General features: G+C 47.0%; 1 protein-coding gene across 1 annotated transcript in view; it reads right to left on the bottom strand.

The window, feature by feature from the left end:
• The window catches only part of SDK1 (sidekick cell adhesion molecule 1), a 936,924-nt gene that overhangs the window by 371,013 nt on the left and 539,724 nt on the right, over window positions 1-26,187 (bottom strand). The window contains exons 8-9 of the mRNA XM_060260466.1: window positions 12,445-12,529; window positions 11,139-11,329 (exon numbers count right to left, since the gene is read on the bottom strand). Coding sequence (XP_060116449.1) covers window positions 11,139-11,329; window positions 12,445-12,529 — 276 coding nt within the window. The remainder of the gene's footprint in view (window positions 1-11,138; window positions 11,330-12,444; window positions 12,530-26,187) is intronic.

Raw genomic sequence — 26,187 nt, forward strand, 5'->3', positions numbered from 1 at the left:
AGTGCTAATGTTTTAAGCATGTTTTAAGTCTTTAAAAAAAAATGTTTAGTCATGTTTGTCTACAAAGTTTTATCTCTGCTACCTAATCTTAAATAGATACACACATGGCCCAGCCCAACATAGCTGGTTGTGCCGGCCCAGCAAGATCTCGTATGTCAGATCCGGCCCTCATAACAAATGAGCTCGACACCCCGGGCATAGGTCTTCTGAATGCCCCTAAGGTAACAAAATCAAACGTCAGTACAGGTACTTGGAAGAACCAGACTGAACACGGAAGAAATTTGTGGGATGCACCAAGTATCATAAATTGTACTGTCAAAGAACATATCTTATACGAGACATTCTACATTTCTTTAAAAATGAAAACCTCCATTTGTTTCAGCTACAAGATGTTAGAGGGGTGCAATGAAAGACAGCGCAATTTGGAATGTACTGTATGCTTCTACCCAGAGGACACAAGCTGCTAAAATAAAACTCTACAAGGCACATGGAATATCTACCAATTCAAGCAGGCCTTATTTGCTGCCTAATGTTGCATCCTGGAATTCACAATAAGCACTCAAATACCTAGCAAACAAGAGCCCCATGGTGCAGAGCGTTAAAGCTGCAGTACTGTAGTTCTAAGCTCTGCTCACGACCTGAGTTCAAACCCTGGTGGAAGCTGGGTTTTCAGGCAGCCGGCTCAAGATTGACTCAGCCTTCCATCCTTCTGAGGTCGGTCAAATGAGCACCCAGCTTGCTGGAGGGAAAGTGTAGGTGACTGGGGAAGGCAATGGCAAACCACCTTGTAAAAAGTCTGCCGTGAAAACGTGAAACCAGCGTCACCCCAGAGTTGAAAACGACTGGTGCTTGCACAGGGGAGGACCTAGCAAACAGCCAAATTATATTTTCTTGCAGCTTAAAAATAACCGTCCAAGAAAGCTAAGGCCCCTCCCCTACCCCAACTCTAATGTGAACAGCAAACCTAGTCATGGTAGATAAAGGCACTCCACTCTCCTGCAAGCAGTTTTCTCAGCAACTGAAGATGATCCTGAACAGAACAGGTTCTCCTGTCTGCATTAACATAGTTCTTCCTTTAGTGACTGAGTCCTGGAGCAGGCTACAGACTCCCCCTGAGCAAGGGACCACAAAAGTGGTGGAAGCTGGGGTCTACTTTGCAGGACAGCAACGGGTTTAGGCCATAGTCTGGGACAGGGGTGTCCAAACTTGCTTAACGTAAGAGTAGGGTTGCCCTGTTGAAGCCCCAGCGGGGGACATTGTACCATAGAGTTTTACCTCCCCGATGGCTAGAGCGTCTGGGAAAACCATAATTTTCTCAGAAACGCCTAGAGTGGCCCACCGTTTTGTTGATGTCACTTCCGGGTGACATCATCGCGCCAGTGACGCAGAGGGAGGGTTGGGAACCTCTGGGGCGGGGGATTCCCCATCCGGACCGGGGGCTTAGCAGCCCTACGTCACATGTTTGAGAGCTGCAAGAAGGGAGGGAGGAAGGAAGGAGAGGTTGAAAGAAAAAAACTTTAAATGCATTCTCCAGTGCCTTGGCTTGAGGAAGTGATTTAAAGAAATAAATGCCTTCCAAGCCAGCTGGCGGGAAGGTCAAGACTTTGAGAGCCACACGATATATGTGAAAAAGCCACATGTGGCTCTTGAGCCACAGTTTGGCCACCCCTGGTCTGGGATTTACTAGGCCCAAGGCTGCAAGTCTAACAGCCTCTATGAATTGGCCTGTTTCCTACCTAGAGCTTAAATACCTTGAGAGGGAGAGAGGCCACATCTGGACCTCAGCTTCCACCAGCTGGGGCTTGGTAGAGTCCCATTCCTGCAAGGGACTGTATACATCCAGCTTAACCAACGAGCTTGGAGTGCTGATTGTCTGAGGTCTGGCCCTACAGGGCAGCTGCCCCAGTGTTTGCTGAGTCTGCAGCATCTTCTCAAGCTATGACCTCAGCAGCAGGCACCCCAGTTAAGACCTTGTAGCGCAGGGCTTCTGGATCCTGCCCAGTACTGCTGGGCATCTTCCCCCAGGGTGGTCTTTAGTGCCACCTATTCATCTTCCAAGCAGTCTGACCCTGGTGGGTCCTGATACAAACTGCACGCAAAAAGGAGCTGGGTCAGGGATGAATGCAACGGAATTCAGCGGAAAACCTATTGATTTGCTCTGATTCTGCCGTTAACAACTATAACAAAAACCCACAAAAAATGACAAATGCATGAAAACCAACTGGGCACACTAGCAGAGCTCTCATTTTAGTCTTCCATGCATCGCGTCATCATAGTGGTGAGCCATAGTGGTGAGCTGGGGGAGAGGGTGGCTCAGTGGTAGAGCATCTGCTTGGTAAGCAGAAGGTCCCAGGTTCAATCCCTGGCATCTCCTGCTAAAAAGGGTCCAGGCAAGGAGACGTGAAGAACCTCAGCTGGAGACCCTGGAGAGCCGCTGCCAGTCTGAGTAGACAATGCTGACTTTGATGGACCCAGGGTCTGATTCAGTATAAGGCAGTTTCATATATGTTCATCATCTGCAGCCAGGCAAGTTACTCAGCTGAAGAGCAGTCACTTCCATTTTCACCCACTGAGGTGTAAACTTAGAGGAGACTTGGAGCCTTAATAGTCCTCCTCAGTTCAGTGAAGATAGTACAATCAGGGGTGGAATTCTAGCAGGAGCGCCTTTGCATATTAGGCCACACCCCCTGATGTAGTCAATCCACCAAGAGCTTACAAGGTTCTTTTCTGTAAGCTCTTGGAGGACTGGCTACATCAGCGGAGTGTGGCCTAATAGGCAAAGGAGTTCCTGTTAGAATTTCACCCCTGAGTCCAATGAGAAGTATTACAGAGAAATACTACACCCAGAATACCTGCAGGGACAATCTTTTTTAAGAGGGCACATCTGCTAACCCTTTTGGTTGGCGTACGCCCCTGTCAGTGCTACTGAGTCTTCTTTCCGGCACCTCAAAAATGAAACAGGTGGGCACCCTCTCTTCTTCCTTCTGTTTTTTCTCTATTGTAGCTATCATTGTTACCAGCTTCTCCCCCTTTATACAGACATTCCAAACTATCTTTGTGTTCCAAGGCAAAAGTTTAATAAAATATTCTCCAAAATGAAAGGGCAGAGAGCCTCTCGGTAGCAATGACACTTTTTTTAGAGAGTCGGGAAAGGGGAATTCTCCACCGTGCTGTTTGTCACTGTTCCCTCCACGTCATTGTCCCTGCCAAGTGGTCAACGGCAATGAAGCATTACGGCCTTGCTTGGCTGCCTTCTCCCACAAGGCTACCTTGCCCTGATGTCTTTGTATCTGGGCATTTTTCTTCTCCCCGCCCCCCCCCCCTTTGTCCTGCTTTTTATATTCAGCCGCGGCCTTGGCTTTAAAAAGCACAGTTGTTCATTTTATGAAGTGGCAGGGTTTCATCTACTCCCACTAAAATGGCAGGACAAAAATAGCTATTTAGAATCATTGCATTAAAGGGCCTGCGGGTGGAGGGGAGGGGTTGTTTAAAAATTAGTCCTCCTGTTTTCAAATGAGCACGATAGCAGCATTTAATCTTCAGATGGCTAGAGTAGAGCAAACATGGTCTTATCTAATCTGTAGCAAATCTTCGCCATGCCAGTGCCGTGCAAGATCAGGAACGAGCTACCCTTTAAAGATTATAACTGCAGCTAATAAAAAGCAGGGTTTGGAACCACCTCGGTTTATCTTTCCTGGAATTATATGAAGACATTCGTGGGACGTTTCGGCCACCCTTGCCAGGAAATTGCAGTGCAGTTACAGGTGAGTAACAATAAGGATCGTTGGGCCTCTTGATGCATCACTGGTGCAACTCACTAAGTATGGGAGCTTCTGGCACATATGGCTGGAGCGGACTGATGTGTGGGTATGTGCGTGCAAGAGAGTCTTTTGTTTTAAGAAGAGGCCGTGGCTCAGTGGTAAAGCATCTGCTTGGTATGCAGAAGGTCCCAGGTTCAATCCCCAGCATCCCCAGTTAAAAGGATCAGGTAGAAGGTGATGTGAAAGACCTTGACTTGAGACCCTGGAGAGCTGCTGCCAGCCAGTGTAGACAAGACTATCCTTGACCGACCAGTGGGCTGACTACATGTAAAGCAGCTACATGTACACTGAAATCAAAAGATGACATTTAATGTTTCTAAGGCTCTACATGAGCATGGCACATGTAGTGCAAGAAAGAGGTTATGAGCTGGAATGGTTGAACTGGTTACTGTACATCACCAAAAGGTCAATATATGCTACTGGGCATCATGTTGCTTAATGAAATTGAGACAGTGGAAGAATTTCTGGAGTTCTGACTCTTCTGGGGGACCTCCTGATAGCACCTGGGCTTTGGTCACTGTGTGTCACATAGTGTTGGGTTGGATGGGCCATTGGCCTGCTCCAATATGGATTCAGTTATGGCCTTATGTTTGAGGCAGTGATGCTGTCTTTTTGGTGCTTGGGGGGCAACAGTGAAAGGTTAGACATCATCTTCTGTACTTCAGAAGATGATGTCTAACTATGGCTAAATCATCTCATTTTCTGTTTAACTCCTTCCTTTGTGACATCCCTGGCAATAAGGCCTGTGCCACTTCTCCGTAACTTAAGACAGTGTACAAATATATATTCTGAGACCCAAAAAGACTTTCAGGTGAGGTTCCCGCCCCCCACCCCCCCCAAAATGGAAACCAGTTTAAATGTTGTTCAGGATGCATTAATGACCCCAAATAGACAACAATTTGAAAGGACCTGAACAAAGTTTTAAAAATATAAACAGCCCCTGGATATAATGGAATGTTTCCCAACCTGTGGGTTAGGACCCAAAAGCGGATCGCGAAGCCTCCGCAACTGGGTCACAGTCCAGCCCTCCCCAAAGGCTGCACCTGCTGTTTCCATTGCTCTCTTTTGCATTTCAGAAACTGAGATCTGACCCTGGTAACAGTATCTTTGACTAGCTTGGGATGGGCCACTAGGCCACGTAAATTCGGACTTGCTATACTAAAAAGCCTGGGAACCGCTGATATGATGCACCTCTGTGCAAAGCAAGATTGCTAAAAAAAACTTCTTTCTGCTTCCTGCCACAAAGTGTCAGACCTGCGCATTGTCTAGGGGAGTACTCTGCAAATATTTTATGTGCACAAATGGGCCGGCATAATCAAGTTCTAAAGTGCTACTAAAACGGATTTTAATAATGTAGGCGAGGAAGGAAACACCTTCAAGGAAGCTGAAGGGGAAACATCCCCTTGTGAGGGGAACTTTCTATCCTTTTGGATTCTCATCAACACCACCACCACCCCTCAAATCTGTCCCCTCGCTAATTGAGAAGTGGCTCTGTTCCATTATGGAGCGCTCTACCTTTTGAGTTATCAACTACTCTGTTAGCTTCTTTTTCTGCCCCCCGCCTGCTTTAGCACAAATCCATAAGCAACAAAATACAGCACGCAGAGCTGACACGCAGAGTAGATGCTCGCAGCCCACTGTGGCTGGGTTCCACAAACGCCGTAATAAAAGCATCCAAATTGTTACTGTTTTCTTTTATCCCCTCGCTCGTATCTCAAGCATTCTTCTGTACGTCATTTACCCCCGACCCTTACAGATTAGATGCAAGACATAAATAAAACATCCAAAAATCCAAGTGTGCAGGCAACTCATCAAAGGTGTCATTGGAACTTTTAAGATGCTTCCCTAGCGTTCAGGGTATTTTCTGTTTTATCCGAGCTCTGCTGATAGACCATCTGCATGGGCAGAAACAGGGCCTGAAATACTGCAGTAGGCAAGCGTTTGTGGCACCGCTGCAAAATTAAATCCGTCATAATAAAATGGTGGGGAATAAAAAAAGGGACTTAAATCAGAATCATAAATACGCGACACGTGCCCCTGCTCTTTCAAAGAAAAGAACATGGGAGGTCACCGAATGCAAGGAAGCAAGAAACGTATTTAAAATAATAATAAAAACTAAAACCAAAGTTCACCTAGTAAGTTCTATAATAAAAGAGGACCATGAATAAAAGGGGAACCAATTTTGCAAAGGAGAAAAAAAAAAACCCTATGGCTTGACTTTCCTACGTTTTTTCAAAAGACCTGATTATAATCAAGCCCTGACTTGGGTAGCCCAGGCAAGCCCGATCTCGGAAGCTGAGCAGGGTTGACTCTGGCAAGTCCTTGGATGGGAGACCTCCTTGGAATACCGGCAGTTGGGAGGGCAGGGTAGGCTTTATTCAGCCACCTCCCTGAATATTCCCTAGGCCCCTGCCACTAGACAAACTAGGCAATTGCCGAGGGTGCCAGCCTTCACGGGGGTGCCAAACTGGGCGCTCCCCCATGTGACTTGGGGATGTCGTCGGGGGGGGGGGGCACCAAAAGCTAGGCTTGCCCAGGGTGCCAGATAGTCTAGGGCCGGCTCTGCAAATCACTGAGATCAGTGGAATCTGTGGCAAAGAGTGGATCAGTGGAACAGAGGCTGCCTCCCTTCGTCTCTTTCCAAAAAGCCTTCTGGGGAAGGACTAGTTGACACCATCAAGAACCAGTGCTCGAGATGCATATACTTTCCCCTACAAAATAAAGGCATCTTGGGGAAAAACGGGAGCTCCACAGCTTACTCTCTAAAGATTTGGAAGCCTTTAAAAGTCTTCCCCAATACTGAGCACCCCCAGCAGCCCTCATTAACCTCTGGAGAAGCCCACGCCACCCTTTCTCCACTTCTTATGTGATTTTGGGTAACGGGTGGCTTTTGACTGGGGGGGGGGTGGCCCAAGAGAGCCCCAGGTGAGCAAAGCCTGCTTGGGCTGGCTGGATCTCTAGCCAGCCCAAGCAGGCCTCACTCGCCCAGGGCTCTCCTTTCTTGCATCGGGTTGCTTTTGGCTGGTGGGGGGCCGCATATGCTAATGAGTTATATAAATGAGCTCCACCGCCTATTTTTCTACAAAATGACCCCTGCTGCAATCCAGTGGCCAGACACTTACAAAGTCCTTGCCTGTATAAATACCCATTTGAAGCTTCTGGTATTATTTCCCCCTCCTTGTTATTTGGGATGCATTATCTTTTGAAGTTGGAACTCACTGGTTATTTTGATGTTGAGGAAAAGCAATGACCTCAACTGAGCCAGTTTGGTGTAGTGGTTAAGTGTCTGGACTCTTATCTGGGAGAACCAGGTTTGATTCCCCACCCCTCCACTTGCACCTGCCGGCATGGCCTTGGGTCAGCCATAGCTCTGGCAAAGGTTGTCCTTGAAAGGGCAGCTGCTGTGAGAGCCCTCTCCAGCCCCACCCACCTCACAGGGTGTCTGTTGTGGGGGAGGAAGGTAAAGGAGATTGTGAGCCGCTCTGAGACTCTTCAGAGTGGAGGGCGGGATATAAATCCAATATCTTCTTCATCTTCTTCTACTATGCCCAAATTGATAAAAAGAAGCTTTGGATGAAAGGAAAGACATTTCACCATTATTTATTGTACAATATATGCAAAACTGAAACATCATGCTTATGATTCCATGACCATCTACAAACATGATAGCCCATACCAGTGCCTCAAACGAGTTGCAAGCAATTGAAAGAAGAAGCTGTTAAGGCAGCAGTCCGTGTTACAGATGGTAAATTGGTTACTTAAAGCCATTTTGAGTATGAGTCATAAGAACATAAGAGAAGACATGTTGGATCGCGCCAGGGGTCCATCCAGTCCATCACTCTGTGTCACACAATGGCCAAAGCCCTCATGCCCTCAGGAGGTCCATCAACAGGGCCAGAACTCCAGAAGCCCTCCCACTGTTGCCCCCCAGCACCAAGAATACAGAGCATCACTGCCCCAGACATAAGAATATCAGACAAACCATGTTGGATCAGGCTAATGAAGAAGAAGAAGAAGATATTGGATTTATATCCCGCCCTCCACTTCGAAGAGTCTCAGAGCGGCTCACAATCTCCTTTACCTTCCTCCCCCACAACAGTCACCCTGTGAGGTGGGTGGGGCTGGAGAGGGCTCTCACAGCAGCTGCCCTTTCAAGGACAACCTCTGCCAGAGCTATGGCTGACCCAAGGCCATGCTAGTAGATGCAAGTGGAGGAGTGGGGAATCAAACCCGGTTCTCCCAGATAAGAGTCCGCACACTTAACCACTACACCAAACCAGCTCGCCCATCCAGTCCAACACTCCATGTCACATAAGAACATAAGAGAAGCCATGTTGGATCAGGCCAATGGTCCATCCAGTCCAACACTCTGTGTCACATAAGAACATAAGAGAAGCCATGTTGGATCAGGCCAGTGGCCCATCTAGTTCAACACTCTGTGTCACAGAAGAACATAAGAGAAGCCATGTTGCATCAGGCCAACGGCCCATCCAGTCCAACACTTTGTGTTACAGAAGAACATAAGAGAAGCCATGTTGCATCAGGCCAATGACTCATCCAGTCCAACACTCTCTGTCACATAAGAACATAAGAGAAGCCATGCTGGATCAGGCCAATGGCCCATCCATTCCAACACTCCATGTCACATAAGAGAAGCCATGCTGGATCAGGCCAATGGCCCATCCAGTCCAACACTCTGTGTCACACAGTGGCAAAGAACCTGGTGCTATCAGAAGGCCCATCAATGTGGCCAGAGTCCACCACTAGAACATTTTTACATAGGAAGAGAGCTAGCAAAACCAATGTGGATGTCTGTCCAGGGCTTCTTGGTCACTTTCCAAAGAAATGCTAAGACTCATAAGAACAGAAGAGTAGATCTGCTGCATCAGGCCAATGTTTCAGCTAGTCCAGCATCCTGCTTCCAACAGTGGTCAGCCAACTGCCTGAGGAGAACCCCAAAGCAGGACTCACAGACAAAAACCCTCCCCTACAAACACATTTTCCTCTGAACCCAGAAATCCCATTCATGATTCATGGTTAATAGCCAGCAATAGGACACCCCAGAGACACATTTTCTCATTAAAAGACCATCTGCAAGAATGAAGAAGATGAAGAGAGTAGCGATTTATAATCTCCTTTCCCTTCCCCACAACAGACACCCTGTAAAGTAAGTAGAACTGAGAGAGCTCTGACAGAAACTGCTTGAGAGGAACAACTCTGTCAGTACTTGTGACTGACCCAAGGTCACATCAGCAGGTGCATGTGGAGGAGTGGGGGATCAAACCCAGTTCTCCCAGATGAGAGTCCGCACACTTAACCACTACACCAAACTGGCTCTCAGATGTCAAAACATCATGCTCCAAGCACTGCACAAAATGTATGACAATAGGAAGTGGCTTGTATGACTTTCCGGCTCAATACTCCAAAAAGTTCCCTTAAGGGGCCAACTAGTGTTTGCAAGTAGAAGGTGATGACTTGTAGGGTACTTGACATCCCATTCTAGCTCCCCAGTCTGTTGCCCACTGTGATGAGTGGCGGCCTGGGGCAGAACACATTCATGACACAACTCATAGCTCAAGACTCCTCTCAAAAATAAGGTGATGAGGGCTGCTGGGCTCGGGAAAGGAAGTTGGTTTCTGCTCCAGGGCCTTCCCTTCCCTCCTGGCCAGTAAACCACTGGAGCAGGGGGGCTTGAAGATGAAAGGGTGCCTTGCATACTTTCTTCTCTAAGCTACCTCTGGACAAGTTGCCAGTGAGATACAACCAGGAGTCACTTTGTAGAAAAATAGGTGGTGGAGCTCATCCAAGGATTGTTATGTAGCTGCACATACTAGTCAATGGACAAGGAGGTGGAACTCTCAGGAGGAAGAGGTGGAAAGGTTCAGAAAGGTTCAAGGGCTGTGCTCCTGTGAGCTCCTGCTGAATCTGAGGCCTGGATACAACACTTGCATGATCGTGTTTGGCATCCTTTCCTCAAAAATTTTAGTGATTTTTTTTGTAGGGTTGCCAAGTCCAATTCAAGAAATATCTGGGGACTTTGGGGGTGGAGCCAGGAGACATTAGGGGTGGAACCAAGATCAAGGCTGCGACAAGCATAATTGAACTCCAAGGGGAGTTCTGGCCATCACATTTAAAAGGACGACACACCTTTTCAATTCCTTCCTTCCATAGAAAATAATGTAGGGGCACCTTCTTTTGGGGCTCATAGAATTGGACCCCCTGGTCCAATCTTTTTGAAACTTGGAAGGTATTTTGGGGAGAGGCACTAGATGCTATGCTGAAAATTTGGTGCCTCTACCCCCAAATAACAGCCCCCCCAGAGCCCCAGATAGCCATGGATCAATTCTCCATGATTTTCTATGGGAATAAATCTCCCTAGGGAATAACGGAATTCCCGGAAGATATTTCCCTCCCCTCCCCCCGCTTTCTGATAACCCTGAAGTGGGGGGAGGGCCTCCAAACCAGGGGCTCTCCTGCCCCCACCTGGGGATTGGCAACCCTATTTTGTTGTGATTGTTTTGCTTGCATATTGATCGCTTCTTCATTTGGGTTTTTTAAGCCCACCTTCCAGAGTTTGTTTATTTGTTATTTTCAGGCTTTTTCCTGTAAACCTGAGAATTCCCATAGGCCTAGAGAAACATTTCCCATTTCTGTACCGGCTCCACTGATCAGATTTTTTGATCCTTACTCTGAGGCCGAGTTCAGAATCAGATAGGCGACCAGTGCTCCTCTAAGCTGAGTTAGTGTGAGCTAGCTCACAGTTTTTTTAGCCTCCCGCTCACACATTTTTGTCTTAGCTCAGGAAAAAGGACCCCAGAGCAAACTAATTTATGCAATGGCTCGCAACTTTAATGCCAAGAGCTCAAAATGTAGAATTTTTGCTCACAAGACTCCACAGCTTAGAGGGCGTATTGCATGTGATATGCCAATACTTTCCCAAAAGTTCCTCCAGGAACGAGCTGGTAGTTTTTCAACGCTTTAAAATACTGCTCAAAACCAAGTCACGACAAGCACCTTCATCACTATTTTACCTGCAACGTTTCTTTTGTTTCCATGATCACATTTCAAGATTTGCATTGTATTCAGTATAACATCAACGTTAAAGGGGAAAAGAATTTCCTTGATGAATTCCCAGTCAACAAAGAGGGAGCAGCTGAATTAATTTCAGCGATAACCCTAGCTCACCTCTTTTGTTCCATTCACCAGGGAGAGGTGCAGCTGCGAGGTCAGCGAAATATTAACGTCTTCATCCCTCTTTCCTATTGTTACTTCCGCTCAAGGCACAGTTTTTGCAAAGTGAAATAAAGCAAGCATTACCCAGGATAGACAGGAAAGCTTTCGCTCTCTCTGGCTCTGCCGGGCTCTCTCTCAGCTGCGCCTCGCAGACGTACATCCCAATGTCAGCGGAGGTTGGGTTGGCGATGGTGAGGCGTCTCCCAAAACTGCTAACTCCGCTGGTTATTTTGACTCCATTTTTCTTCCAGGCTATGCTTAATTTCTCCATAGGCCTGTGAGGGTAAAAGTCACGCCAATTATTACTGTGAATTATGTTATCTGCAGTAATAACACCCTGAACATATGACTCACCTAACTCTTCCAGCAGGGCTGCGGGCATATTGAACGTCGGATGCTTAGAAATAAATCCAGGTGCAGGTCTGGAGATTTAAAACAGCCATGCTTCGAAAGCAAGGGGACGGCTAGAGTGCCCTCTAACAGGCATCTCTAATTGTTATAGCAATGGAGCTTTTAAAGCACTAATTATGTGGTTGGACTCAGTAAAGGGGGGAGTTGGAAATAAACCATGACAGTGGGTCTCAGCTGTACGTTGGTGCTTTTATTATAGCTCAGGTTTGCAAATAGGACTCGCTTTGGTTTCTTTCCCAGGTAAAAGACAATCTAATTGGCTTTCCTAGCGTTCCCTGAACGTTTCAGATGTTTATCTCTTCCACGACAGCACTCCCTTTCCACACCAACTACTGTATTCATGGCAATAAGTAAAACATTCATGCTACCTGGATTCATGCACACAAAAATTTAGGATTTTTCAGCTATATTGAAACCTCCCCCCCCTCAAAAAAATGGGGGAAATCCCAAATATTTCTGGCTCCATTATACCCTATGGGACCATTATAGTCAATGGAGACTCTATCTGGAGGCATCCAGAGGTCTGGAGAGGCTGTTTTTTTGAAGCAGAGGCACCACATTTTCAGCATAGCTTCTGATGCCTCTCCTCAAAAGAATCCCCCAAGTTTCAAAAACATTGGACCTGGGAGTCCAATTCTACAAGCCTCGAAAAAAATGCTCCCATTCTCCATGGTTTCCAAAGGTGGGGGAATAAACAGCAAAAACAAGAACAACAACAAAAGGTCTGATGTCAAACCAGAGAATCTCTGCAGTAGAAATTGAAGGGGTATCTGTGTGTGTGTGTGTGGGGGGGGATTTTCCCAAGACCCACAAAACTAGTGCATGTAGAGTGCCCAGTGGAACCAGTGCTGCTGGACTCCATCCTGTGTCTTGCCACTTGGAATTATATATGCTTGTCCCTTCCTCCTCCTTCAGTTGGGCATGATGTTCTTTACAAAGAATTCTCATTTTGGGGAGGTTTTTTTTTTTTAAACATTACCTGCCATTGGCTACACATTCCAGAACGACTTCACTGCTTCCGGCTACCACGCTAGTATTGACCGGCGGTATTACAATCACAGGAGCTGTGACAGCGGAGGAAGAAGCCCCAGGGCCTACAAACAGAAGGAAAACAAACCATTACAATTTATTTATGTCCTGTATTCCTTCCCAAAGTGGCTTACAGCATTCTCCTCTCCTTCGTTTTGTCCCCACAACAACCCTGTGAGGCTGGTTAGGATGAGGGAGCGTGACTTGCCCAAAGTCACCCAGAGAGCTTCTGTGACCCATGGGGATTCGAACCTGTGCCTCCTAAATACTAGTCTGACACTCTTAACCACTACATCACATTGTCCTAGACCTGGCACAGCCATGATAATCAATGTGGTCCAGTGTGCCATTACTTTAATCATATTAGCATTGCTAGTTTTTTTTTTTTTTTTTTACATTGTTAATGTTCTTTACTTCTCCTTGAAGTTCAGCAATCCCTCTCCCTTCTGCCTCTTTAAGAATGTTCTAAATCTGGTTCTAATCAATTCAGTTTTGATCAAAATTCAAAGTGAGGAGGGGTCAGGAAGGGAGTCTGAACAAAATGTCAGAATTTCACTCTGTAGATGCTCAGAGGCAAGCGATGTCTTCCCTGCTCTCCTGCTTAAGGGCCACCTTGTGGCATGTAACACAAAAACAACGGCAAGGGCAAAAGTTACAAAAGGATGCATTGGAAAAGAAACCAAAGAGAACCGAGCGGCTAGATTTGAGTCCAGTAGCACTTCGAGATCCACAAGGTTTTCAAGGTATAAGCTTTCAAAAATCAAAGCTCTCTTTGTTAGAAATAAAACTTGCAAAGAGAAATGAGAGCGAAATCCATCTTTTCAAAGGGGGGGGGGGGGGAGAGTATAAGAAGAATCAATGGTTATATCTAAAAAAGTGAATTTTGGAAAAAAAGAAATTTCCTTCCCCATAACAGCGCTACATCAAATACGCCTTTTCTGCACACCCCAGTTCACTACAAATGCCATTTTTTGCATTCAGCCTCCTTCCCTGATTCTTTAGAAGCTGAGGAGGGGGGGGGGGTAAGGTAGGAAGAGGAGATAATATCTTTATTCTATTCACATTTTCTTAGCATATCTATAGCAAAAACAGCAACCCCACACTTTGTTTTTCAGTTCTGTGCCCAGGCCCAGCTATTTTCTCGGTTATATAAACCTAAAATGTGACCGCATGGCTTCCCCTTCCACCCATCCCATAATCATCTACCCAGGCGGCCAATGCTCTCAGTGGCTGAGTTGGAGCTATTCTGTAAACAAGGACAACCAAATCTATTGCAAAAATTCTATTAAAACTTCTTCTCCCCGCCCCCCTCCCCCCTAAATAAAGCAAGCTTGGATCTGGTGGAAGGCACTGTTGGTTGAAATCAATGTTGCCTCGGGAAAGTTGATTCCTTGGGTCACAAAACCTTTGGAGAGTGAGTGTTTGGTGTAGTGGTTGTGTGTGGACTCTCATCTGGGAGAACCTGGTTTGATTCCGCACTCCTCCACATGCAGCTGCTGGAATGGCCTTGGGTCAGCCATAGCTCTCGTAGGAGTTGTCCTTGAAAGGGCAGCTTCTGGGAGAGCTCTCTCAGCTCTACCTACCTCACAGAGTGTCTGTTGTGGTGGTGGGGGGGAGGTAAAGGAGATTGTGAGCCACTCTGAGACTCTGAGATTTAGAGTACAGGGCGGGATATGAATCCAATATCTTCTTCTTCTCTTTTCCACTCCTCACTGTAGCCCAGACATGGCTGTTACACCATGTGGGTCCCTAGACCCCAAGAATCAAGAGCAAAAGTTCATCAGTGGTTATTAGCCACAGCGTATTGATGGAACTCTCTGTCTGAGGCAGTGATACTCTTTATTCTTGGTGCTTAGGGGGGCACAGTGGGAGGGCTCCTAGTGTCCCGGCCCCACTGGTGGACCTCCTGATGGCACCTGGGGTTTTTGGCTACTGTGTGACACAGAGTGTTGGACTGGATGGGCCATTGGCCTGATCCAACATGGCTTCTCTTTTGTTTTTAACTTTCTTGGGGTTGGAAAGGACTACTGAGGGGAGGGGACAGTGAAGAACATTGATAGTCCTGACGTGAGTGAATTGCTGGGTCCAACCCACAATCTACCATCATTACCTTTGCATGAGGCCACACACCCCTGATGTAGCCAATCCTCCAAGAGCTTACAGGGCTCTTCTTACAGGGCCTACTGTAAGCTCCAGGAGGATGGGCTACATCAGAGGTGTGTGGCCTAATAGGCAAAGAAGAAGAAGATGAAGATATTGGATTTATATCCCACCATCCACTCCGAAGAGTCTCAGAGCGGCTCACAATCTCCTTTACCTTCCTCCCCCACAACAGACACCCTGTGAGGTGGGTGGGGCTGGAGAGGGCTCTCACAGCAGCTGCCCTTTCAAGGACAACCTCTGCCAGAGCTAAGGCTGACTCAAGGCCATTCCAGCAGGTGCAAGTGGAGGAGTGGGGAATCAAACCCGGTTCTCCCAGGTAAGAGTCCGCACACTTAGTCACTACACCAAACTGGCTCTCCAAAGGAGTTCTTGCTGCAAAAAAAAGCCCTAATAATCACTACTCATATCAATACAGGCCAATCTTCTTGCAGAGTTATAAATAATTTTGAAAAAGCCCACAGTCAGTAGAGAAAAACCTCCTGCATTGTCTAATAACATACAGGATGAGTAGGGTTGCCAGCTCCAATTCGGGAAACACCTGGAGATTTGGGTGGTAGAGACTGAGGAGGGCGTGGTTTGGGAGGGGAGGAACTTCAGTGGTGTACAAATGCCATGGAGTCCACCTCCACAAATGCCATGGAGAGCCAGTTTGGTGTAGTGGTTAAGTGTGTGGACTCTTATCTTGGGAGAACCGGGTTTGATTCCCCACTCCTCCACTTGCTCCTGCTGGAATGGCCTTGGGTTAGCCATAGCTCTGACAGAGGTTGTCCTTGAAAGGGCAGCTGCCCCCACCCACCTCACAGGGTGTCTGTTGTGGGGGAAGGAAGATAAAGGAGATTGTAAACCACTCTGAGTCTCTGATTCAGAGAGAAGGGCGGGGTATAAATCTGCAATTCTTCTTCCTTCTCCAAGGTAGCCCTTTTCTCCAGGGGAACTGAGCTCTGTTGCCTAGAGATCAGCTATCCTAGCAGGAGATCTCTCGCCAGCACCTTGAAGTACTCACACAGTGGTCCTTAAAGCACACCTATTGCTGTAGAAGACTGTCCCTATTTGTGGCTGCTGAAACACCTGAAGTTTTGGGGGGGGGGGTTTCAAACTGCACCAACCGGCAAAACTTAACGTTTCGCTCCAACTTTGCAATAAATCTTCCTCTTTTCAGAAAGGGTTCCAGCCAGTTATTTCCTGTTGCTTTTATTATCCTCTGCAAGCCCCCTTTATATATATATATATATATATATATATATATATATATATATATATCTGCACTTGACGCTTCGTGTCACTGAAAGGAAGGAGATCACAAAGGCTGCTCCCATGCAGAATGGAGGGCTCGCTTCCTCGAGAACAAACAAATTAAGCTCAAAGAGCTTTCTCCGCCACTGCTCACTTTTATTCTTTTTTTTTTTGAACCAAAGATCTGCTGACTTATGTTTTTAACTTCTATTTGCGTTGCGTTTCATCTTATGACTTCCACGTGGCTTCCAAAGAAGCTGTCGGTCCTTGAGCGAGTTCTTTAAAAAGATTTTATATATATATATACACACACACCGGGGAACAAACATGAAATTAACAAAGCAGCATATCCCAGCAACTTCAATCCCCTCTCCTTATCAGAAGAGTAAATAACCTACATCTGCTCTTCTTTGTTGAGTCTACAAACTGTAAATAATTTAGCTTATGCAACCGTCAGCACACGCTAGGAAAAAAAACACACCATGCTTGCTATCTTGGCGTTATTTCTTTTTTTGAAATGTCAATGCGTGTATTTAGTAAGTCGATTAAAATGCCAGTTTAGCATAACTTTGATTCAAGTGATTCATTGGGCCGGAGGGGGGGGGGGGACACACAGCTATGGGTTGGATCCAAACAGGTTTTCTCCTAGTGAAAAAGGAAGGAGTTGCTGATCTTAGACCCCCCTGGAAAGGCTATGGGACACACGTGTACAAAAAACATGAGGGTACGGGCTGATGTATGAGGGGAACTGGGCGAGACTGAGTGAAAAAGTTGGCTGGATCCAACTCATTGTTTTTCCTATCTGAAAAACGATGTAACAACAGATTGCTAAAAATAAGGATTGCAACAAAAGAATGATGGGGGAGGGGATTTAAAAATACATCTAAAGGAATAAAATCCTAAGTGACTCATCAAAAATGATAAATTAAGGCAGCTGACCCAAGAAACGTTCCAACCCCACAAACTCCCTGCCTATCCCATCATTTTGCACAGATCACAAACCCATCGATGGTCCGACCCTACTTTCTCCAATATGGGAAGAGAACATTTCCGAAACCCAATTCCAATCCAGCCTGGGAAAAAGGAGCTGTGTCTAGGGAACACCAGAGGAAATCCATGAGTACTGTTTGGGGAAGGAAGTGACAGGACAGTGGGAAGAAAAATGGAGGAAAAAGGAAAACAACTGAAGAAAATATCAGCTAGTGTTGTGTCCGGGGTTTCGTGAATTCCTGCAGTGGGTCAACGGACTGAACTTTGGACTCTCTGAACAATGGAAGTAAGATCTTAGTCCCGGTGCGTCCCTGACCAATCGTGGGTTCCCCTGCTGGTTCAAACGGGCCTGTGGACCGCCAAAGCGGGAACCCCATGTGTATATCGTTGGCTCCATTGGCCCCTTGCAGTTCAGTTCCTAGTTACCGTGCTGTAATCGCAATACAGATTCTGATCACTCCACTGAGCATCCTCCTCTACATTGAACCCAGTATTTAACAGTTAGGGAAGGGAAGGGTTACACAGTGGGAAAGGAAAGAAACGAAGACAAACAGCTAAAGAAAAGTGGACTGCCATACAATCAGTTACCAAACCGTTCAAGGAGAGGCTGCAAAACAATCGCTTTTATATTTGCCTCGAAATGTTCCAGCCTCCCTCCCACTCCTGGTAAGTTCCCCCTCATCCCACACTGGTTGCCGGGAGGGAGCCGGCCACCCTAGTTGGATGTGAGGTGGGCGTATATTACACCGTAGGAAGGGGCAGGGATCCAGAGAGACGTGGCAGAAACTGGGAGTCTATCCAACCACATTCTCAGTGCTATCCTGGAAATGCTTTCTTGGTACTAACCCTCTTGAACAGATGAGCAGAATCCTGAATAGATCTGCTTAGGACTGAAGAAAGGATTTGTTGTGTATGCGGAGCTTGTGTTCTGCGTTGGGTGTTAGTTCCTGCCTGGCTCACTGGAGCCTTTCAGGACCGAGCTTGGGGACATGGAAACAATGGGAAGCAAGCAGGATCCAAATCTCTGCTTCCCCAGACCAATTGCCAGCCCCCTGCTGGTTCGAATGACCCAATGACGTTCTAGTGCGGGAACTTGGGAGTGTACCTAGTTAGCCCCGTTGGCCCCGTTTCTCAGTCTTAGTTTGCTTAGTAGTGTCCAGATCATGTGATGTGATGGTATCGCTTTACTCTGCTCTGGTAAGACCTCACGTGGAGTATTGTGTTCAGTTTTGAGCACCACATTTTAAGAAGGATATAGACAAGCTGGAACGGGTCCAGAGGAGGATGACGAAGATGGTGAGGGGTCTGGAGACCAAGTCCTATGAGGAAAGGTTGAAGGAGCTGGGGATGTTTAGCCTGGAGAGGAGGCGGCTGAGAGGTGATAGGATCACCATCTTCAAGTACTTGAAAGGCTGTCATATAGAGGATGGTGTGGAATTGTTTTCTGTGGCCCCGGAAGGTAGGGTTGAAATTAAATCAATGGGTTGGGATTAAATCAAAAGAGTTTCCGGCTCAACATTAGGAAGAACTTCCTGACTGTTAGAGCGGTTTCTCAGTGGAACAGGCTTCGTCGGGAGGTGGTGGGCTCTCCTTCCTTGGAGGTTTTTAAACAGAGGCTAGATGGCCATCTGACAGCAATGAAGATCCTGTGAATTTAGGGGGAAGTGTTTGTGAGTTTCCTGCATTGTGCAGGGAGTTGGACTAGATGACCCTAGAGGTCCCTTCCAACTCTATGGTTCTATGACTGCCGTACTGCAGCTTACCACTTTGCGCCATTACATCACCACAAACTCACATCAACATGAATGAATATATATATCAATAACACATGACATTTCAATGCAACATTAAGTCCATCTCAAAGTATTCTAACAAAATACCCATAGAAGTCCTCGATAGTAAAAGGTTAGGAACTGTGAAATGCCAAATCTCTCCATGCTATCGCCCCATTGTTTAGCTACTCACTTAGCAAGGACTGATACCAAATGGAAGACAATTTGACATCAGCTGGAACGGCTCCAAAAACTCAATGGACATTCAATAGCGACTGTTTCAAGAAACCTCTTTTTCAAGAGCTGATGATCCATCTATTTGAGCGGCCAATCTCCACTATTGCCAAGATATTAGCAACAGAACGCAGCTGCCTCTTTATTTACAAAACAAACCGATATAATTCACGTTGGGCTCAGCGTTCTGAGTCCGATTTGAATTATATCTATTTGTTTTGTAAATTACTTTGAGATGGACTCAGTGTTACTTTGAAATGTCATGCCTCGCTGATATATATTCGTTCATGTCGATGTGAGTTTGTGGTGATGTAATGGATGATATAGATACTTCAGGATAGTAAATTAGACACTTAGACATATTGTGCTTTGTACTTTGTTCTATAAAATCCTGCTGCATGTGTTAAATTCATTGTTTAATGTATAAATACTTACTTAGATGTTGAGATTTTTTTTTTTTCATGGTATTTCGGTTTGTTTTGGGCATGCCAATTTAAAGCAAGCAGGAAGGAGAAGTTGGGCATAGGCCATCAGGCTCCAAGCAAGGGCTTTTCTTGTGCAGGAACGCATATGCAGAACCGGCTAGGCATTTGCCTAGGGCACCAGGCTGAGGAGGGCACCAAATCAGCCCCTCGTGGCCCAGCAACCTAGGCAAATGCTCAAGTTTTGCTAGCGCACAGTCTCTGTATCGCTCCCTGAGTGTCCTCCACCCATAGAATGCTCAGGGAGCAATACAAAGACTGTGCACCACCAGGTGCCTTTTCCACCCCTCTCTGATGTTTTTAAACATCAGAGGGGGGTAGGGGAGGGCTTCTGGCCAGCGTGCAGTCTCTGTAGCACTCTCTGAGCGTCCTCCGCCTGGAGGACGCTCAGAGAGTGCTATAGGCAGTGACGGGGGCAGGGACTGGAGTGCGGTGCCATTTTGTGGTGCAGAAGATAAAAAAAAAATAGGGGAAGGGGCAGCCCAGGCGGTGGCACCAGGCAAGGGTGCCTGGGGCACCGTGCACCCTAGGGCCACCCCTGCACAAAGAAACGCAGTTCTGGCTGGCTTGCTGCCAGAGGGTTTGGCCTAATATACAAATGAGTTCCTGCTGGGCTTTTTCTACAAAAAAAAAAGAAGCCCTGCTCCAAGCACAGGGTGCTTTGCACTTGTACAAGTTAATGGCTTTGGCTAAAGTAAGACAATGAGTTTATTTTCCCACACCTTGCTTGAATGTCACACCTGAAAGCACAGAGACTTTTGACAGCTAAATGGCTAAACAGTAAACCCTTCCTTTTGAAGCAGGAAGGGCTGAATGGCCTGGTGGGGAGAAGAGGGTAAAACTGCCTAGATACAGAGAAGGTGCCTTCTGACCAGGAAAGTACCAGACACATGGGACTTAGGTTTTACCTCTGTCCATGTCCAGTCCACAAGGCAAGGGACCACAGGGAGAAGTGTCATGAGCCCTGAGGAGGGGGAGCTGGAAGGGTTAACAGACCAGGAAGAATGGCCTTCCAGCATCTCAGCCGAAGAACCAATATCTGGCCCATCAATCACTCTCCCCACATTCCAGGCACCAGCTCCGGCTGTTGACAATCAGTCTCCTCCAAGCTCTCCCCCTCCCATCTCAAGAATGCAGAGCCATCTTCAGAAAACACTCGCAGAATGCAGACACGAGGTGCGCCAATGCTTCCGATCTCTTAGCCCTGAGTTCTAGGAGAATTACGGCCATTCAGGGAGCAGGCTGATTGAAGCTCCCATATAACTCACACCCGGGACTTGGCAACCTCGTGGAAGCAACAAGTCGATTCCCTGGCTTGCATCCACACTCCCTCCTGATTCCAGGTCCTGACCAGTTTGAATTCCTTGGCACCCGGACCCTTTGGCTTTGGACATTGACTTCTGCTTCTGGTTTGCGATTTTGCTGTGGTGACTCAGCGTCTGCTTGACTTCCTGAACTTTGACTTTGGACCGGCTTTAGACTCCCGTCTGCCTGCCCCCTGAGAACGTGAGAAGAAGTCTCAACCACAAGAACTAAGGTAATGCTTTATTCATAATAAGTGAAAACTACTGATGAATTTATACTTTCCCTTTGCCCCTTCCCCCCCCTTCTGTACCCCCCCTCCTTTTCTTTTTCCTGAAAAAAAAATTAACCACAAGAACTAAGGTAATGCTAGAGTTTCACTATGGGAACTTTAAGTGAAGCTAGCCTGCTCTACTTAAACATTGCTCAAGTTAAGTATCAAGTGCAGTGAAAGGGGAGTGCAAAATGTCTCCTTTCCTTTGTAGCCTTGTTGAGCCTGAACACTTGAACAGACCGAGTGTATGCTTCTTATTCCGTTACTAAAGTTATATTTTGTGTGCTATAAGCCTGATGTCTGGAAACACGCCAGGTCTATTTGATCTTGCTATCTGAAGCGCATTAACAGGGAAACAGTGTCAGGTAAGCTCGCCATTCCTGGAGCACGACAACTTGTAATGGTGAAGTTGCTATAGATCACCCCCTCCCCCACCCAGTACTAGCTTGCCCAAGCAAAGCAAGAGATATGGCACCTAGGCAGAAGCTGTAAACAGCAACACAGGTATAGGGTGTGGGACGTGCAACTCCGTTTAGCTGGAGCTGCTGGTGGCAGCGGTTTTTAGCCAGTTTGTTTTGGGTAAGCCCGGGGAGCAAGGGAAAGGGGCATCGACGTTGAGCAGAGGTTGGGGCAGCTATGGGGGCTTTGTGATCTCCAGGCCTCAAATTCAGCAGGAGCTCACAGGAGCACAGCTCCTGAACGTTTCTGATGGTTCCCCCTCTTCCTCCCCACCTATCTTGTCCACTGAATAGTAGGTGCAGCTGCATAACAATCCCGGGATTAGGACAGCGGGCAGCCACCAGGGGCTTTGCCATGCCCCCCGCAGCCCTCATTAACCCCTGGAGAAGCCCTTGCCACCCTCTCTCTACTTCTTATATGATTTTGGGTGGCAGGTGGTTTGCTGGCCTTTTGACTGGGGGGGACACAGCCCAGGAGAGCCCCAGGTGAGTCAGGCCTGCTTGGGTTGGCTGGATCTCTAGCCAGCTCAACAGGCCTTGCTCGCCTGGGGCTCTCCTTTCTTGCATCAGGTTGCTTTTGGCTGGTGGGGGGTGGCATATGCTAATGAGTTGTGCTAATGAGCTCTGCCACCTATTTTTTTACAAAATAACCCCTGGTGATCTCCCACTAACTAACCAAAAAGAAAGGGAGGGGGGAGTAGTCTGTTCCTATCTATTGATGACACACTGCAAAATAAACAAAGCAATCTCAGTGTGGTTGAACATGCAGCTGAATCAAGATTCTTTTTGTGTGGCTTTTTTTATACTGCTGCTTGCCCTCATTTCTTTGCATTCCGAACACTTCACACACAAAAAATATTTTGCATACACAATCACATCAAGATAGGGGTTTTTTTCCCTGTATTGTTTTCTCAGCAGGTCTAAGCGCACTACTAATGCAAGAAGAGGAAAAGATGCATCCAAAGCCCGAGTCTTTGGGTCAAACGATCCTTGTTGGTTAATGTTCATAAATTTTCTGCTTTTTTGGGTTGTTGCTATTTTGCACCTTTGCACTTTGCCGTGAGTCTTCTTCGAGAACAGTGGTAGTGATTAATAAATATTTTAACCAGGGCTCATTTTGAAGCAGGCGCTCATTGGCATATTAGGCCACCCGCCTCTGACGTAGCCAATCATTCAACACCTTACAGGGCGCGTAGTACAGGGCCTACTGTAAACTCTTGGAGGATTGGCTACATCAGGGCTGTGTGGCCCAATATGCCAAGGAGCACTTGCTCCAAAACAAGCCCTGATTTTAACAGATAAAGGGAAAGAACCAACAGGTGCAATCAGCTGCACTTGTACCAGATTTTAAGCTGGAAAAGAGGGCAATGGACGAGTCCAAACGCACTGGGCTACACTGTGGAAGCATGACTAATTTAATAGGGAACGCCAACATCTGGGGGAGAAAGCGGAAGAATTCTCATTCATTCATTCATTCACATTTTATTTATATCCCACCCTCCCGCCGAAGCAGGCTCAGGGCGGCTAACAACAAAAATTCAATACATACATTGAGTTATAACTAACAATATAAACCTACAGATAATTAAAAAACTATTAAAATTCTAAAAACCATAAATTAATATTAATATGTTAATATGTTGGTGCTATTCAGATGGTGAATTTACTTAGCAGTTTAATCAGTGAAGGCCATTCGAAAGAGGACGGTCTTGCAGGACCTGCAGAACTGTTCAAAGTCCCGCAGGGCCCGCATTTCTTCTGGAAGCTGATTCCACAGCTGTGGAGCCATAACGGAGAAAGCCTGAGTACGGGTACTCTGGAGTTTTGTGTCTTTTGGCCCGGGAATAGTCAGCAGGTTCTTCCCTGCTGACCCCAGTGCTCTCTGGGGTTCTGAGAGCTTCCCTAGCTCGAACCCTGGAAACGACCGTCTTATCTTGAGTCTAAAACAGACAAACGATTGGAAGCTGTCCATGCATAAAGGCCCAGTTGACAAAATACTAATTGGGCCCATAATGCTTGCCTCCACCTGCAGTGCTACAAACGTGGTTTCTTCGTTGTTCAAAAGGAAGCATAGATTCTGCTGTGACCTCTAGCCATTCATTCTGGGGGAGGGGGGGAAGAGATCCTCTTTATGCAGGAAATAGATAAGTATGGGAGCTGGGGTGGGGGGCGCTACTTTTATTGTGCCTGCAACGAGATGGATACAGGCAGGGGCTTCATATGCTACTTAGTACTAATTGCAACGAGAGCTCCAGTGAATAGCATTTAGGCTCGGTTTTCATTTTCATTCAGACGGCAGCCTATTAGCGAAATTAGTCATCTGATAATGGTTTCCGAACATGTGGGGTTAAGATGATGCTGATCAAGACCTAATATATTTCTTTTGAATCCTGACATAACAGTAGAATAACACGGGCTTCTCCCTCTAATGGCGGGCTAATGTGCCGAGAATCCTAAATGGGGCATAATATGTCACTTTATTCAATTATATTAAACTCATCAAAACGCTGCGTGATTGGCCTACAGGACACCGATTGAAAAATATAATTATTAGCCAGCCTTGAACAAATACGGCAGCACTGCCAATTGCCTAAAAGGTCCCCGTAATTAGGCAGCCGCGTGACCACGCTCACGTGGCACGGAAGAAGGTGACGTCATGGAGCGGCCAAGCCCAGCACAGCAAAGGGATGCTGAAGACTCCTCTGAGGAAGAAGCAGCCAGTGAACCTAGGATCGTAGAGTTGGAAGGGGCCATAGAGGCCATCTAGTCCGACCCCCTGCCAATTCCGGATCAGCCTACAGCACCCCCAACCAGTGTCCGTCCAGCCGCTGATTAAAGCTTGCCAGTGAGGGGGGGCTCACCCATCTCCTTCGGTAGCTGATTCCACTGTGGAACACTTCTGACTGTAAAAAAGTTCTTCCTAATATCCAGCTGGTACCTTCCCACCCTTAATTCCAACCCATTATTATGAGTCCTCTCCTCTGCTACCAACAGGAACAGCTCCCTTCCCTTCTCTAAACGACAGCCCTTCAAATACTGAAAGAGAGCAATTGTGGCCCCCTTCAACCTCCTCTTTTCCAGACTGAACGTTCCCAGGTCCCTCTGCCTTTCCTCCTAGGGCTTGGGCTTCAGGCCCTTGATAATCCTTGTCGCTCTCCTCTGCACCCACTCCATTCTGTCCATATCCTTCTTGAAGTGAGGCCTCCAGAACTACACACAATACTCCAGGCGTGGCCTGACCAATGCAGCGTACAGTGGAAGTATGACATCTTGCTATCTGGATGTTATGCCTCTGTTGATATACCCCAAGATGGCATTTGCCTTTTTTGTCGCTGCATCACATCGACTGCTTATATTTAACCTACAGTCTACCCATACTCCAAGACCCTGTTCAGAAAGGTATCCCTCATCCAGTATGCGTGTTTCTCATTTTTGTTACCAAGATGTAGAACTCGGCCCTTATCCTTCTTGAATTGCATCTTGTTCACTTCCGCCCACTTCTCCAGCACGTTCAGAATTGGTGTCACCTGCAAATTGGTGTCACTTGCAAATTTAAAGAGTAGCCCTCCACACCCTCATCCAGATCATTGATTTAAAAAAAAAAAAAATTGAAGAGTACCAGGCCCAAAACTGAGCCCTGTGGCACCCCACTGGACACCTCCCTCCATTCAGATGAAATGTGACTGACAACTACTCTTATTCAGTTTGCCCAGTTTACTGGTGAACTGTGGAAGGGTAGTTCTCTTTCTCCGGTTCTTTTCCCTTTCGGCAGCTAAGCGGCTGACAGAGCTTGTTTTATGGGGGTTGTTAGTATGATTTTGTTGCATTTTTTTTCTCGCTTCGTGAGCAACGCTACATCAATCTTCTAAACAAAATAAAGAAGCAGAAGTAAAGTGATCATGATATCCCGCAGCACGGCATCTGCTCGCCTTAGGCTGCCAGTCCATTCCCCCTCCCTCAGCCACTGGCAGGGGTCGGGGAGGCAGAGCTGCCAGATCCCAGTTGGGAAACTCCTAGAGATGTGGGGGTGAAGCCTGGGGAGGAAAGAGACCTCCGTGGGGCACAGTGCCATGGAGTCCACTCTCCAAAGCATCCATCGTCTCCTGGGGAACTGATCTCTGCAGTCTGGAGAGGAGCCGTTATCCTCAGGTCCCACCTGGAGGCTGGCATCCCTTTGCACACAAGGAACAGCTACACTGCCTGATTCTTAAAGGAGACAGGGGCCTGGCTGGATGGAAATGCTGGCGCTCCAAGGAATGCATAAGCAATGAGGGAAGGTGGGAAAAGAGTCTGCCATCCTGGCGTTTGCTTTTCTGTGGCATCCGTGCCAAGCAAAGGACAAAGTAAGAAATGTATGCCTTGAAAACAAATTTTTTGCACCAACTGGGTTTATCTTCTACTGACACCACTCGGGGGGGGGGGGTGGAGGTCCACGGAAGAGGTTTTGCTTTCAAACCCAATTCCAGATTTTGTCCCCAAGCGCGATGGAAATTAAGTCGGCGCTTTATTCAGGGAGCTTTCCTATTACCAGCCCAGCAGCTGACCGAGCTCAAAGCCGGCGCAGGTTTCTCATCTGTGCTCTGAACTCGCTTTCTGACAACGCTTTGAACTCGAAAGAGCAATTTGGCAGCTCACAGTCTGGTGCTGACCTGACCTTCCCCCCAGCAAATAGCGAGGGGCTTCTTTTGGCAAAGAAACAATACAACACCCAAATCATCATTAGAGCTTTTAAACCGGGAGGTGGGGGTGGAATACATAGCTGGGGTGCGTGTCATCTAAACAACG

Source organism: Heteronotia binoei, chromosome 20 (genome assembly GCF_032191835.1).
Source record: "Heteronotia binoei isolate CCM8104 ecotype False Entrance Well chromosome 20, APGP_CSIRO_Hbin_v1, whole genome shotgun sequence".
Taxonomy (NCBI): Eukaryota; Metazoa; Chordata; class Lepidosauria; order Squamata; family Gekkonidae; genus Heteronotia; species Heteronotia binoei.